This window comes from Acanthaster planci, linkage group LG05 (genome assembly GCF_054643075.1).
Source record: "Acanthaster planci isolate LZ-2023a linkage group LG05, COTS_SCS, whole genome shotgun sequence".
NCBI lineage: Eukaryota > Metazoa > Echinodermata > Asteroidea > Valvatida > Acanthasteridae > Acanthaster > Acanthaster planci.
Genome location: NC_141781.1, coordinates 21,117,151 through 21,130,096, shown reverse-complemented (window position 1 = coordinate 21,130,096; position 12,946 = coordinate 21,117,151). Strand labels below are relative to the sequence as shown.

General features: G+C 41.9%; 1 protein-coding gene across 1 annotated transcript in view; it reads left to right on the top strand.

Moving 5' to 3' along the window:
* The window catches only part of LOC110984158 (semaphorin-1A-like), a 42,653-nt gene that overhangs the window by 22,365 nt on the left and 7,342 nt on the right, over window positions 1–12,946 (top strand). The window contains exons 17-19 of the mRNA XM_087136704.1: window positions 409–498; window positions 3,018–3,188; window positions 11,270–11,440. Of these exons, the coding sequence (XP_086992830.1) occupies window positions 409–498; window positions 3,018–3,188; window positions 11,270–11,440 (432 nt within the window). The remainder of the gene's footprint in view (window positions 1–408; window positions 499–3,017; window positions 3,189–11,269; window positions 11,441–12,946) is intronic.

Below are 12,946 nucleotides of genomic sequence, written 5' to 3'. Positions count from 1 at the left end.
TGCCAGATACAGTAATTGATTTTCCGTTACAGAATATTTGTTGTAAATATTGGCATTTTTCATAACAACTTCTCTCCACAGGATACATTGGATAGGACTGTGATTAATAGTGAACTCATAACTTTAGGAAGTCACGAAATATGAGATGCATGACGTTCATACCAAGTGCCAATGGCTGGGGTTAATCATTTGCATGTGACCCTTGACCTTTTCTTTTCTTTATTTTCTCCTCTTTTACACATCCCGCATCTCTGCCACTATGCACTTGGATTGTTTATGAACCCTGCTCCCCCCCCAAAAAAATTTAAATTAAATTGCAACGATTCCCAATCTTCCTCGGCCTGTCTCCCCATGTCATGTGACGGTCATGTGATTGTGTTGCTTATCCCCCACTTCCGACAACTGTAGATTTGTCCACCACAATGCTCCCACCTGCCGTAGCAACCGTGACGAGCAGCCGAACTCCACCCCCGGAGGCGATCACTACCCCCAAGAAAGGTAGAGCAAACAACGCCTCATGCTCTGCAGCTTAGCGTTCTCCCCCCCTGAGTTTTGCTTTGCTGTTTCAATACATCTTCCAAATGAAACTTCACGAAAGCCCCATGTATTCCTCCGATGAAACGATTCAGGCACCTCGCACCATTTCACAGCTTGGTTCCCACGAACCGAGTGTGTCCGTCACTCACAGTCTCTGGTGATTGTTTTTTTTTTTCTGGTCTGTTTCGCACGAAGTTCTTGAACTTTCTCTCCGCAGTATTGAGAGAAGCTGCCAGGTTTCCTATCACTCTACTCCATGGTTTTGGTTCCTGTGGGACACTTTGCTGTCTCTGCATCTCTGGTGTTCTTTAGCTTTGCACGATACAAGCTGCACAGTCTCGTCTCTCTTTCCCCCCCCCCCCACTGCTTGTCTTGACCCAGAGTGATTGACCTTTGGTTTTCTTTTAACCTCTCACGACTGACATTCCTCATCCGTTGTTAATAACACCTTTCACTGTGTTTTCCACACTGACAACTGAAACATTGTCTTGTACATACTGAACAAATGGAGCCATTCCATGCTCATTGCAACAATCATTTGTAAATCTGCGATTGAAACTATGTCAGTAAAAAGGAGGGTTTTGCACCTCGGTCTGTGATTTCTGGAGGAGAAAAAATAGCTTGCAGAACATGGAATTGCTCATTGTATTCACTTCTTAAACACTGACACCTTAAACTGTTCCTTCACTTTGTCTCATACTGATCCACCATCGAAGATATCCCCATCCAAAAAAAAAAACACAAGATGTGGAATCACCGTCATGAAGTACACTGTGGCCATTCCATCTGGATAATTTCACCTTTTTTTTCCCACCATGGGCATGATGGGGGATTTCCTTCAAGGGAAAGTTTCCCTTAGACTTTCTTGTGTATTACTGCGGGATTTTCTTCAGGAATCTTTAAAGACTAGCCGTTATTGGTTGATTTCAAAGAAGTCCCTCCTGAAAAATCGTAGTTTCAGTTCCAATTTCATTTGTGAATTTCTTCCGGAAACTTCTCAGACGCTTCCTTCCTGAGCATTTAGCTATAACCTTTACTTCAAAAAAGTTGGTTGTTTGATAGTGATTACTACCATTGTGCTACTGGATTCAAATCAAATTCGTAGGAGTCAGGAGTAGATTCCCAGGGTTTCTAGGCCCGGTAATCGGGAGGCTGTTTTCCGTGACATGCCAGACGAGGAGTTGACACATTGTACATGTATGCACCATGCCGTACTAACTGATACATGAATCTTTCAGTCCAGTTGCCAAGTACAATGAAGAACCTCTCCAATAGATTTGTTTGTATGGTTCTGCATGTTGAAAACCCCAAGCCTTAAGGACTATTCCAGTGATGTCTTGCTGTCATTTTGACACCAACGATTCTGGCAATTAAGCAGTTCAACCCCAAATATTGAATCGTGCATTAATGTGCTCAGTGCACACGGGCCGACATTGGCATGAGCCTGTCAACCACACATGACCGCAACAACGAAGTCCTATTTGGGTCTGGATTTTTTCAGCAAAGTCGGGCATGGAATGACTAAGTTTCCCTCAGCTGTGAGATGGACCCAAGCAGCCCCGCTCTCCTAGGAATAACCAGTGTTCCTCCATTAATACTTACCCTGTCTGCTGCACTTGAGTGAGCCACATAACTCTGACCGACATTTTTACTTCGGTCGATACTTTCTGAACAAGTGCTCCCAATGGTTGGTTATACCTTGCTCTTCAACTGTTTTGTTTCCCTGACTAATCCTATATTAAGACGGCTGTTCTTGTTGAAAAAAAAAAGTAATGTATTTGAGCTGACTAATGACTGTGTTGGAAATTCCTCCAAAAAAAATTAATTAAGTTGTCATCAGTTGTTGACTTTAGGGGAGGCTTTTTTGGCATTTTTAAAAATTCTTTTTTATTTGACCAAAACTTTGAAACAGATATGCACATTCCCATACATGCCGAACTGGTTTCATTTTTGGACCGCTCCACCAACGTACGGAATTCAGTTGCAGAAGTTTAATCGGAAGATTTACGTTAAAGCACGAGTGTGGTATTGGGTGTGGCAAAAATTCTCAGTTTGAAAAGGAAAATTCATTTTCAGTTGGCATGGATTCTGTCCTAATAATATTGTGTATGGCAGTTAAAAAATGCTTAGTTTTTCAGTTGTAAAAATACCATAATCACCTAGCTACAGGTTTTATCAAGTGTTTCCCTTTTTATTCCTGGTGTAGCACTTTTTGTTCAGCACTTATTCAATATACACTTTTTAACTTTACAAAGGATACTCTGATTTTTAAAATGCCCGAAACTGCTCCTAGCATTGAAGTCTACCTTTAACCACTCTTTTACTGTGTGAGTACTAACTTCCCACCTATGCACTGTTAGAGAACAAAGTCCGTTTGTCTATTTGTATCAGCCACACTTGCTTAAACCAAACACCCCTTTGTATCTCTTGCCCCTCCCCCATCCGCCCACCACCTCTTCCTCGCTGCATATGGCTCGTAGGCACGACTCCGCGAACTATCCCGGGGCGTACAACCCCCACACCGAGAAGACCGCAGGAGGCACCGACGACGCCCAGCGACGTGGACAATGAAGTGATCGCCAAGACCACACCTCCTCGGAACGAGGCCAAGACCACCCGCCACCCCAATGCGGTTGGCCCGCTTGCTGGAGGTAAGACCCTTTGTAAACCTCACAATGGCGGCTACTTGGTTTTTCCTCCAGGCTTCTTACGATTATTATTCCCCCCCCTCCTTCTTTCCGTAACGTTGCTACCAAAATTTGTTGGCATCTTGCTCTTGCATCATACCATCGTTGCATTGAAAGTCACTGGCCTTTTGGGCATTAGCGCCGTACAGGGATGTGATCTACATTTCAGGTTCCAGTACGACCCAATTTGTTATCGGACACAAGTTTTGAACTGACAAATCCAGTTTTTTTTTTTTCTCACTATGACAGTCAGCTACATCCCTGTATCTAGACATTAACCCAAGGCAATTGTAGTGCACTGCTCAAAGATTTATATTAAAAAAAAAAAATTATTTCAGAATAGTAACAGATGAATGCTCAGATGTATTCAGGCTAACAGTTACGCAGTTACATGTAGATTAACCAGTTCAGCGACTGCTTAGTCTAGGCTGCAGACGTACTCTGCCTGAAAGGATTACAAACTTGTAATCGCATGTAATTAGCATGGCATGCAAACAATATTCAGAAAAGCTTGAATATCTGAAGGTTCAGTAGATAACTCAGTGGATTATCTCAGTAGAAGCTTCACAAATTTTCACTTCATTTGGAACATTGGTCTTGTCATTCTAACTGCCCAGCTTAACATAAATTAACGTTTGCCCACTAACATTGGCTAGTAACTTATTCCTTTAAAAGAAGCATGCAAAGTTGAGCATTAAAAGTACCCCCCCCCAAACAATTCTTTTCATTCAAGTCAACGCAATGAAAATCCTGAAGTTGAACACTACCGGTACTAAAAATGCCCCTTGCTTGCTGACTTCACTCACAAGCTTGCTGCCCGTTGCCAAGTTGATTCATACTAACCGCATCGGTTGACCGAAATGCATTGACCGTGTTGACAGTTGGCTTTACCCTGAAGTTACAGTCAAGTTCGACCAGCAACCCCCTGGTTGACTGCTGGTCAATTTTCCACGGTACCTGGGCTGCATTTTCTGCCTGGGTTAACAGGCAAAATTGACCAGTTGGGTTTGCAGATGATTTCTGATCGAACTTGGCCCTCACCCTACAAGAAAAGGTCCTGTCCTTGTCAAGGGACTGCATGTCTGTGATGTGCGTCTTCAATGTTCTGTACATATTATTGGGTGTTTTATTTTGAAGGGTGAAAACACACTATATATATACATTAGACAGCTGTCTCAAGAGGACTTGCGGCATTCCAAAAATGGGAAAATGAAACGAGTCAGTATAAAAGCTCTTTGCTTTTGCAGCAAGAAATGTTGACAAATCTGATCAAGTCTGTGCATACCTCCCCGTGTTGTTACACCTTACCCCCTGTTTCGTCTTGTCTGTTCTGTATGCATGTGGCAAAGCCCAGGTTAACAAATGGAACTGCTCCAGGCCAATCAAAGCTGCTAGTTGGCTACAAAGCAGCATCGTGCAATAAAAAACAGACAAAAAATTGTTAGACCCTTTGTGTAAAGTGTGAAGCGTTAATCCGAGTGCATGCGGTATTACATTGAAAATAGTTCGTGACGAATCAGTCAAATTTGTTTCAAATTGTTTAGATGATTCCACTTTGATGTTGCACCCTTACACCCTTTTGTTTTTCAAGTATATATAAATGCCCCTGTTCCAGTTTTAGTTGATTTATTTGGATTGTCATAACACAAATTGGGGGGGGGGAGGTAGCCTCAGGGTACCCTCTTTTAAAGTTTAGAATAAAAAAAATCTTCAAACTTCAAAAAGCTGTTGTGGTTATAGATAGATTACACTCTGATTTAACCTCCCCCAAAATGCTCAATTCAGCCATGCTCAATGTCTAGTCACAACTGATATGATATTCCACAGCATCGGCTGTTAACTATGATGTGCAGATGGCAAAAAGCCATAGCCACATTACGCACAATTTTGACATGGCCTAACATCAAAGATGGCGGACTGCTAAGGATTGTTGGGAGATGTTTGGTCTAGTGCAATTTAGGACCTGTGAGTCTGGTATTGACTGATATTAACTGTACTTCTTAAAGCCTCGTTTTGGAGAAAGACTCTGTTTTGCTCAAACCAATCTCAGTCGTCCATGGCTGGCAGTAAGTGAAATACACTGACTAAAAAAAAAAAAATTCCTGCCCTCTGGCAGCCACATTAAATCTTAAAATGGAGTTCAGAAATTAATCACTGATTCCTACGATTATTACTTACGATTTTCCTGAACTCCACAAAGAGAAAATAATGATAAATTACAATTGGCAATTTCACCCAATGAACTCTTCCACTTTTGCTTTTCAATTGATCTCCCACACGTAGCTCTGCAACCTCCTACAGTTTGTACACAAGAATAGGCTCAGGATTTTTGGCAGTTTATGGGTCTGTGAAATAAATATGCCCACAGAATTCGGACGTTTATATTTGTAACAGAATCAAACACATTTCTTGGCGAAAAAAAAAAAAAACAAAGTGTATACTTTAACCACTACCAGCCGGGGACTCAGAAATCGGAGCCGTATGGTTTATATGTGTGGCCGGGGTCTCCGAACTCGGACAAAGGAAACAGGGTCCTGTAACAAAAGACGGTACTCCGAACAAAAGACCAGGCTGCTGGGCATGACCGGCATTTTTCACTCTCAAAAGTGGTGATAATCCAGCGTTTTTTTTATAAACCGTATACCAAAGTTTGGGGTATTTAGAGCAAGCGGATTACCACCGGGGACAAAAGCTCTCCACCACCGCAGCGATGAGCCACACAGCACCGCTGCATGCTAATCTGGCCCCTATTGAAAAGAGGTCAGCAGTGCACTGAGCCAGGTTCGTGAACAAAAGACAGTTGTATAACACCGCACAATCTGGGCTCTGTTTACAAGGCTGCAGGCCTGGCTGAAATATTTGGGCGTCAATGAAGGTCACCTGTCAACTTAGAGTAGTGCCTGAAGATTACTCCGTGCGGTTTATGTGCGGCTATAAACCGATTGTTAAATGGAATGATGAATTGTTGAAGGATTTTGAAAATGGAAAAAATGATAGTCATGCCGGCCCAGCATCCTCAACGTTGAAAAATGCCCCGGCCCGAAGTGGTTAAAGTAAAGATACCAGTATAAAATAACTTAAGGTTGCAGGTGATATTGCAGTTCCCTCCAAAGATTTTTTTTTTCCCCCCACCCAACCCTAAACCTCAGTTCATGGTTTGATTTCTGAGTTTTCTTTTTCCTCCCCTGCATGGACTCCACTTGTGGTGTTTTTAATTTCAACATCAGTTCACATCATGAGTTTTGGTGACCAGGCCAACGTTCTTTTGAGATATTCATGGGAATTTTTTTTTGATTTATTTTTTGTATTTGTTTAATAGTTTTCATGCATAATACAGGCTTTAGGAAGCTAGAAAAGCATTCAGAAGCCTTCAAACTTAGTTCATAGCTCCTACGCGTACAGTGATAAATTTGTGTAACACCAAACCTAATTACTTAAAATTTGAATCTCGCCAGATATTTTAGCGACACAAATAACCAAAATAGTTGCAGTTGACAATATCTAGAATTAAAATGGATTTTAAGCCATGAACACATCGTACCTGTCACCAGTACCGTAGAAACTGAGAGTAAAGATTCACCTCTGCACATCAGTAGAAATAGAAACCATTTCAGCAGTGTTTAGGGTCACAGTTCTCAACTATCCTTAAATAGATTAAAAAAGAAAAACAATAAAAGATAGAAAAACTGAGCCATACCTACATTTAGCCGCCAGAGTGAAATAAAGGGTCTTCTCCTCTGTGTGATTTTCCAAGCAGGGTTCTTAGATGAAGGGATCCCTCCTCTTGTAGGAGAGTGGCAGAGTACAGTTGAAATGAATGTTTATGCAGGCAGTGTTGTGCCAATTAAATAGCTTTTAACACTGAAATGTGGAAAAAGAAAAAGTTTGGCACCAAGTGTGCCATTCATTCTGACCATTAGTGATTCTGAGACAAGCCAAAAAGATCTGCCATGCCGATGTTTCTTGTCCGCATGTGTGCTTTATTTATTTATTTTTTTTTTAGTTCAATTACTGTCACTTTCTTTTCAACTGTACTTGTCCGAGGTAGTTGATTTTTCCTGCCTGAAAATATTCAAACCTACTCAAGAATAGCGTGAGTTGGTGTAAGACGCCGATCAGTTTTTAGTCGAAACCTTCAGTGTGATCTGAAGCTAAAATTTGAAACAAAAGAAAAGAATGTTGAAATTGAAAAATGAAATTTGGATGTTGAATATTTTCCATATTATTTCTGGTTTAATAATTCCGTTAATATTTGTTGGCTTTTCTTTCATTCCCGTTTACCCAACATTGGTTATATACATTTCCCTACTCCATGCCACCTATTCCCAAGCGTAGGAAAGACCCAAATTCTCTGGGTCCATTCCATTGGCAAGCTTGTTTCATGTGCAAAGTTTGCAAAATTGGTGCTTATGCAGAACTCAGAAACTTTCAACCATCCCACTCGGTGGAGGAACTTGTTGGAACCTTTTTTATACTTTTCAGTGTTTGTCCAGTTTCGTGCGTGTGTGTGAAAACTGGTGTGAGACATCATTGAGGGCGGCATCTCTGAACTTGCTCTCTGGTGGAGGAACCAGTTCTGTCTGGTGACGGAGCTGGCTTATATCTGTGTGTTAATGGTGATACCCGGGAACGAGTTCCATCCGGTGGAGGAACTAGCTGTTGCTGTATATTAGTGAAGCGGAGAACCAATTTCAGAACCAGTGCTGGAGGGACCTGGCTTAAGCTGCGTGCCTGCAGCAGTAGGAACTGGTTGGGAACCAGTGTTGCCCATTGAAGGAACTAACCTAAGCTGTACATCTATGTTGGTGGTACTGGGGAACTGATTTCAAGAACCAGTGTAGTCTGGTGGAGGAACTTGTTAAGGCTGTGTGTTCGGGGATAAGGGAACCCTGAATAAAGCAGTATCGTGTGGTGGCCCTTCGCGTATTGTTCAATGTGGGCAAATTAAGTCTGAGCCAGTGAAAAGTGTAGGAGCTGGCTTAAATGAAGTACATCTGGAGAGATGAGTCTTGTTTTGTACCATTGTTTGTTGATGGAGGAAAAGTGGTTTGAAGAAGTTATTTGTCCTCTTTTTTTCCCCACCAATGCTGACTTCAGTGACTGGTGAACATTGGTGGTTGGGTAACTGTTCAAACGTCCCTGTGTCTTGTGGATGTTTGGCTGCGTTTCACTGTCTGCTTTTTTTTGGGGGGGGTGCTTGTTTTTGTTAATTGTTTTCATTGCTAGGTTCACTTTGTCTTTTTTTAATATTTGTATTTCTGCTAACAACGTTTGACTTTAAGTTTGGATAATTTGTTTCATTGAGTTCAAGAATTAGTTTGCCTCGTTTGGGAAGTAATCTTTGTTCAGAAAATCTTCCCATCATCAGCTTCAACGTAGTTTTAAAACAATGCCAGCCATTGGTGTTTAATGATTACTTTACTGACATTTTAATTTTACCAATGAGAAGCAGTGCACTAAGTTGTTGGGTTGAGGATATGGAAGGGCAAGCTGAACAACGTTTTGGCGGCGTCGCAGGCTGCGTAACCCAAAGCAAAGGGTGCACAATTGCAAAGACATCTGATTTGTTTGGTGTTGTGGTGGGGAAGGGGGGAAATAGATTTGTCTGTGAGCACGCCTGTTTTTACACCTGGATGAGTAGCTTAGATTCCCTGGCAAAATAAATCCCACACATTTGTTGAAAATCGATGTGCCGTTGTTCCACCAATTTCATCAATAGACTAGTTGCGAGGAGTTGTAGCGGTCACTCTTGCATGCGGGGGGGGGGACTTTTAACAAGTCTACATCAGTGCATGAGAGGATTGTTACATATAGTTTGCATGATTTTAATGTCATCTTTTGCATTGCTCTTTGATCCAAATCATATTTGTATTTGATGTTTTTTTGTTTAATTAACTTTTGCAGAAGTCAGCCTTATTTGGTTCTCGGTGATGTCCAAAACATTAGTCCACTTGGTGATCAGACCACAGAGCAGCACCAAAATATGTCGAGTGTGTCAGTCCTCCCTCACAAAAGTTTCAGATTTGATGCTTATTGCTGTTTGTGAATCCATCACTCCACAAAAGATGGCTTTTCCACAATGTGGACAGTGAGCCGATAAGTACTGCTGCTGTTCTGCACACGTTGATAAATTCAGCTGTAATCATATGGGAATCTTGAAACTGTGCTCGTCACCAATGGACTTGTTTGCCACAGAAAATCTCCAGTTGAGGCTGACAGTGATTGTTGCCACATTCCCAGTTTACCCATTGTAATCATCATGTGCCATTTTTGTTTATTCCTTCCATTTCAATTTCATTTCTCACACCACCTCCATGTGGATTTCCCCGTATTCCACGTGGACGGTCCTGATTAATTCTGTGTGGAAACCCGGTCTGGTTGTATTTTGGTGAGTTGCGTTGGAGAAACATTTCAGATGGGTTGGCAGCTGTAAATGCGAACCTTGTGCTGTAAATTTTCCATCAATATCTTCTTTTTTTTTTTTGTTACTCCGTTTTGGTTTCTCATGAGTTTTTGTGTTTCAGAGTCCGTAACCTGGATTCTGCTGTAAACCATTTCTTTTTGTTGCATTGTTTCTGGTCATTGGGCAGTTAATAGAACACTTCACTGTTCATTGGTGGAAGGAACTTTTGTCACTTGAATATAGTTAAACCAAGATGAAAAAGTTGCATGCATCGTTGTAATGGCTGTGGTTTTAATAACTTTTTTATCATTTTGGTCATGTGTTGCGAGGAATGGTGGTCTGTTCTTTCATCATTGAGTTTTCTTTAATGCTGTACTAATAATTAACATTTGCATGTTTCCTCTCAACTTGTCTTAATGTTCATTTTCAATGTTAGTAGTTAATTTCTCTTGCTGTAACATTTTCCCACCTTCAATGTGCGGGCACATCTGTTTTTTTACCACTAATTCATATTTCATAATTTGATCCATAATTTTTCTCTTTGCTGTGAAATCTTGGAATTTTTTTTTTACTGAATGTCATAGCACCATGCCAGCTCAGTGACAGTAGACAGATTGCTGACTAGATTTACCATCTGAGCAAAGAAATTCAAACTTAAGAAAAATTGCAAACCTGGATAAATCCGGTTTTCCACCAGCATTTCCTTGCCGTTCATAATCACCGTGCACCTTCCATGTCTGTCTCATGAGACATTGAAACTCCTTTTCTAACCTTAAAGACTACCAAGAGAGAATATTTATGGGCAGTCTTCAGTGAGCATATTCTTCAAAAAGTGTTGCGGTTTCTGATCATTTTCACGGAATGGTTTTCAAGAGAATGTGCATATTGAAATGAAATATGTGTGTTCTCTTGTACTTAGCATGCGAAAATCATGCAGAAGTTCTAGCATAAGATAGATTTGCTGGGGTACTCAGCAATGGTGGAAGCAGTGTGCTTGCTGTTGGAACAAAGTATCAAGCCGTGTCTGGACTAACTAGCTGTGGTTGGGAGTAGCATGTACTGTACCTCTGTGGGAAGTGGCTGCAGCCGCTAGCCTCTGACTTTCATAGCCATATGTGGCATTTGGAGCCACAGCCACAAGTTGGACACGGTCTAAATATTCATCAACGGTCTAAATTGTTGATTAGCACACTGCTTTGTCATTCCTGGGAGATATCCCCCTCCACTGTATGCTGAATTTTCGCCTTCACAAGATGCCATATGTCAGTGTTCTCTTCTAGAGCATGAAAACAAAGGCTTATAAAATAAAGTGAACTGAAGAAAGTTCTTGACTGCCTATTGCATGGACTTGTTGACGATCTATAGTCTCGAGTTCCAGTCGTAACTGAGTTTTTACGAGTCATGTCATGAGTCAGTCCCCAGTTATCCAACTGCACGTTAGGTCGCAAACATGCTCCAATGGGCTGTGGCAAAGCAGCTCTGCCCTCTCTGTTCTCTCCTGTCCCTGCCCCCCCCCCCGACTTCCAATCTTGTAACTTGACTCGCGACGCACCCGCCTGCAACTCGTGCAGGACCCGGCTCTATTAACCGTTACCGATTGTGTCATTAACTTTCTTTTTTTTTCCCCCCACCCTTGCGACAGAATCTGTGGCTCAAAATAAAGCCCCCGCCTCGCCGATCTTCTGGACCTTCTTCGCGGTCGGCTGGTTCCTGGCCTTCGTCCTCCTTGCCTTCCTGCTTCACCTCTTTGTAAACAAGAAGTGTAAGGGTAACTATCAGCCCACGGAAACGGAAGAGTCCGTCCTCGGCTCAAGTAGGTGTTCCAATGCTCACTTTGATGTATGTCTCAATCCCACACACACACACAAAGTTACATTTTTAAAACAGCGAAGCAACTTTGTGTTCTAAACTTCACTTCCCAAGTTCTACTTTAACACAAAAAAAAAGAGAAAAATGAAAAATCCCCCTCTCACATTTGTACGGCTTTTGGTAGTTGCATATTCTGGCCTCATCTGCTTTTAGCAATTTCTATGTTGCATGTTGGATGCCAAATTGTATCAAATTTATGTTTTGGTTAGCGGAGGAGTTGAACCATTCTTAATGCAAAGACTCATGTTGAGAGATAAAAAAAATTAAAAAAATAGTTTGAAGACAGTGCTCACAAAAATCTGAAAAAAACAGAAGACGACAAATATACTGGTTACCAGCATGCACCATGCCTTTGGTCCTGTGGACGTTGTGTTAGAATATTGGCTCGGCGGCGTAGTGCCCTGTCAAGTAGTATGTCTGTCATCACATGAGATAATCCTCCAGCGCAGGCTTGCATTCTTTCAAGTCCCTGCTTCTGCATGGCAACATGTTATGTGTTTGTATGCATGCTGGTGGATGGGGCCCAAATCGGGGTCAGTGTCTCAGGGTGCTTGATTCCCCGGTGCATTTCAAACCTGTCGACCAGTGGGAATGAGCAAGGACCAAACCGATTACCAGCGGTTCTCGATCAGATCAATAAAAAAAATCACCAACCTTTATTTTTTGGTGTGGGGAGGGATTTATAAGCACAAAATGTCAATGGAAGCTGCTCTCCAAAAAAGAAGTTGCTCACAAATTTCACACTTGGGGCATGTGGTGTTTCCATGCATTTATTTTCCTTTATGTATTGCACAACTGTATGGTGATCTGCGGGTTTCTTAGCAGCGCAGTTACCATGGCATTTTTTTTTCCCCTCCCAAATGATGGCATTTCTCACTCTCCGCACGTGCCCTCCACAATTTTGAAATGCGCCCGAGTGAAGCATGCCTGGCAGAACCTGGCTTTGACCCCCCCCCCGGAAAGCACCCACCACACCAGGGCACTCTGTGATTGCCTCTATGCATCTTAAGTTTCACTAAGAACCCATTTCCTCTTCTCTTTCTCCCCCTTGTGTTTCTGTCTTCCTCGTCCGTCCCGTCTAACCCTTGTGGTTTTTATAGAGGATACGCGAATCTCAGAAGTGAGATAGGTATGTGTTGTTCTGTGACATTGGCGGATTGCTGGCTCAACTAATGAATTGATTATCAGGTGGAAAATATATATATATACCGGGAACTTTGATACAAAGGGGTTGCATTGCAAGCCTTAAAAACCTTCGAACGTCAACTTCACAGATCTGTGCATTTAAACCTGATAACCCTCATCAGTATTAAAGCACTGTCTCTGTGTATAGTCTTGGAGAGATGCCATTCAGTATCCTCTTGTCTGCCTTATCCATGCACAAACAAGTCCATACAAAACTCACACTGCTTGCATCTGTTTAGTCATTACGTGCTTGGAGTAGTTATTT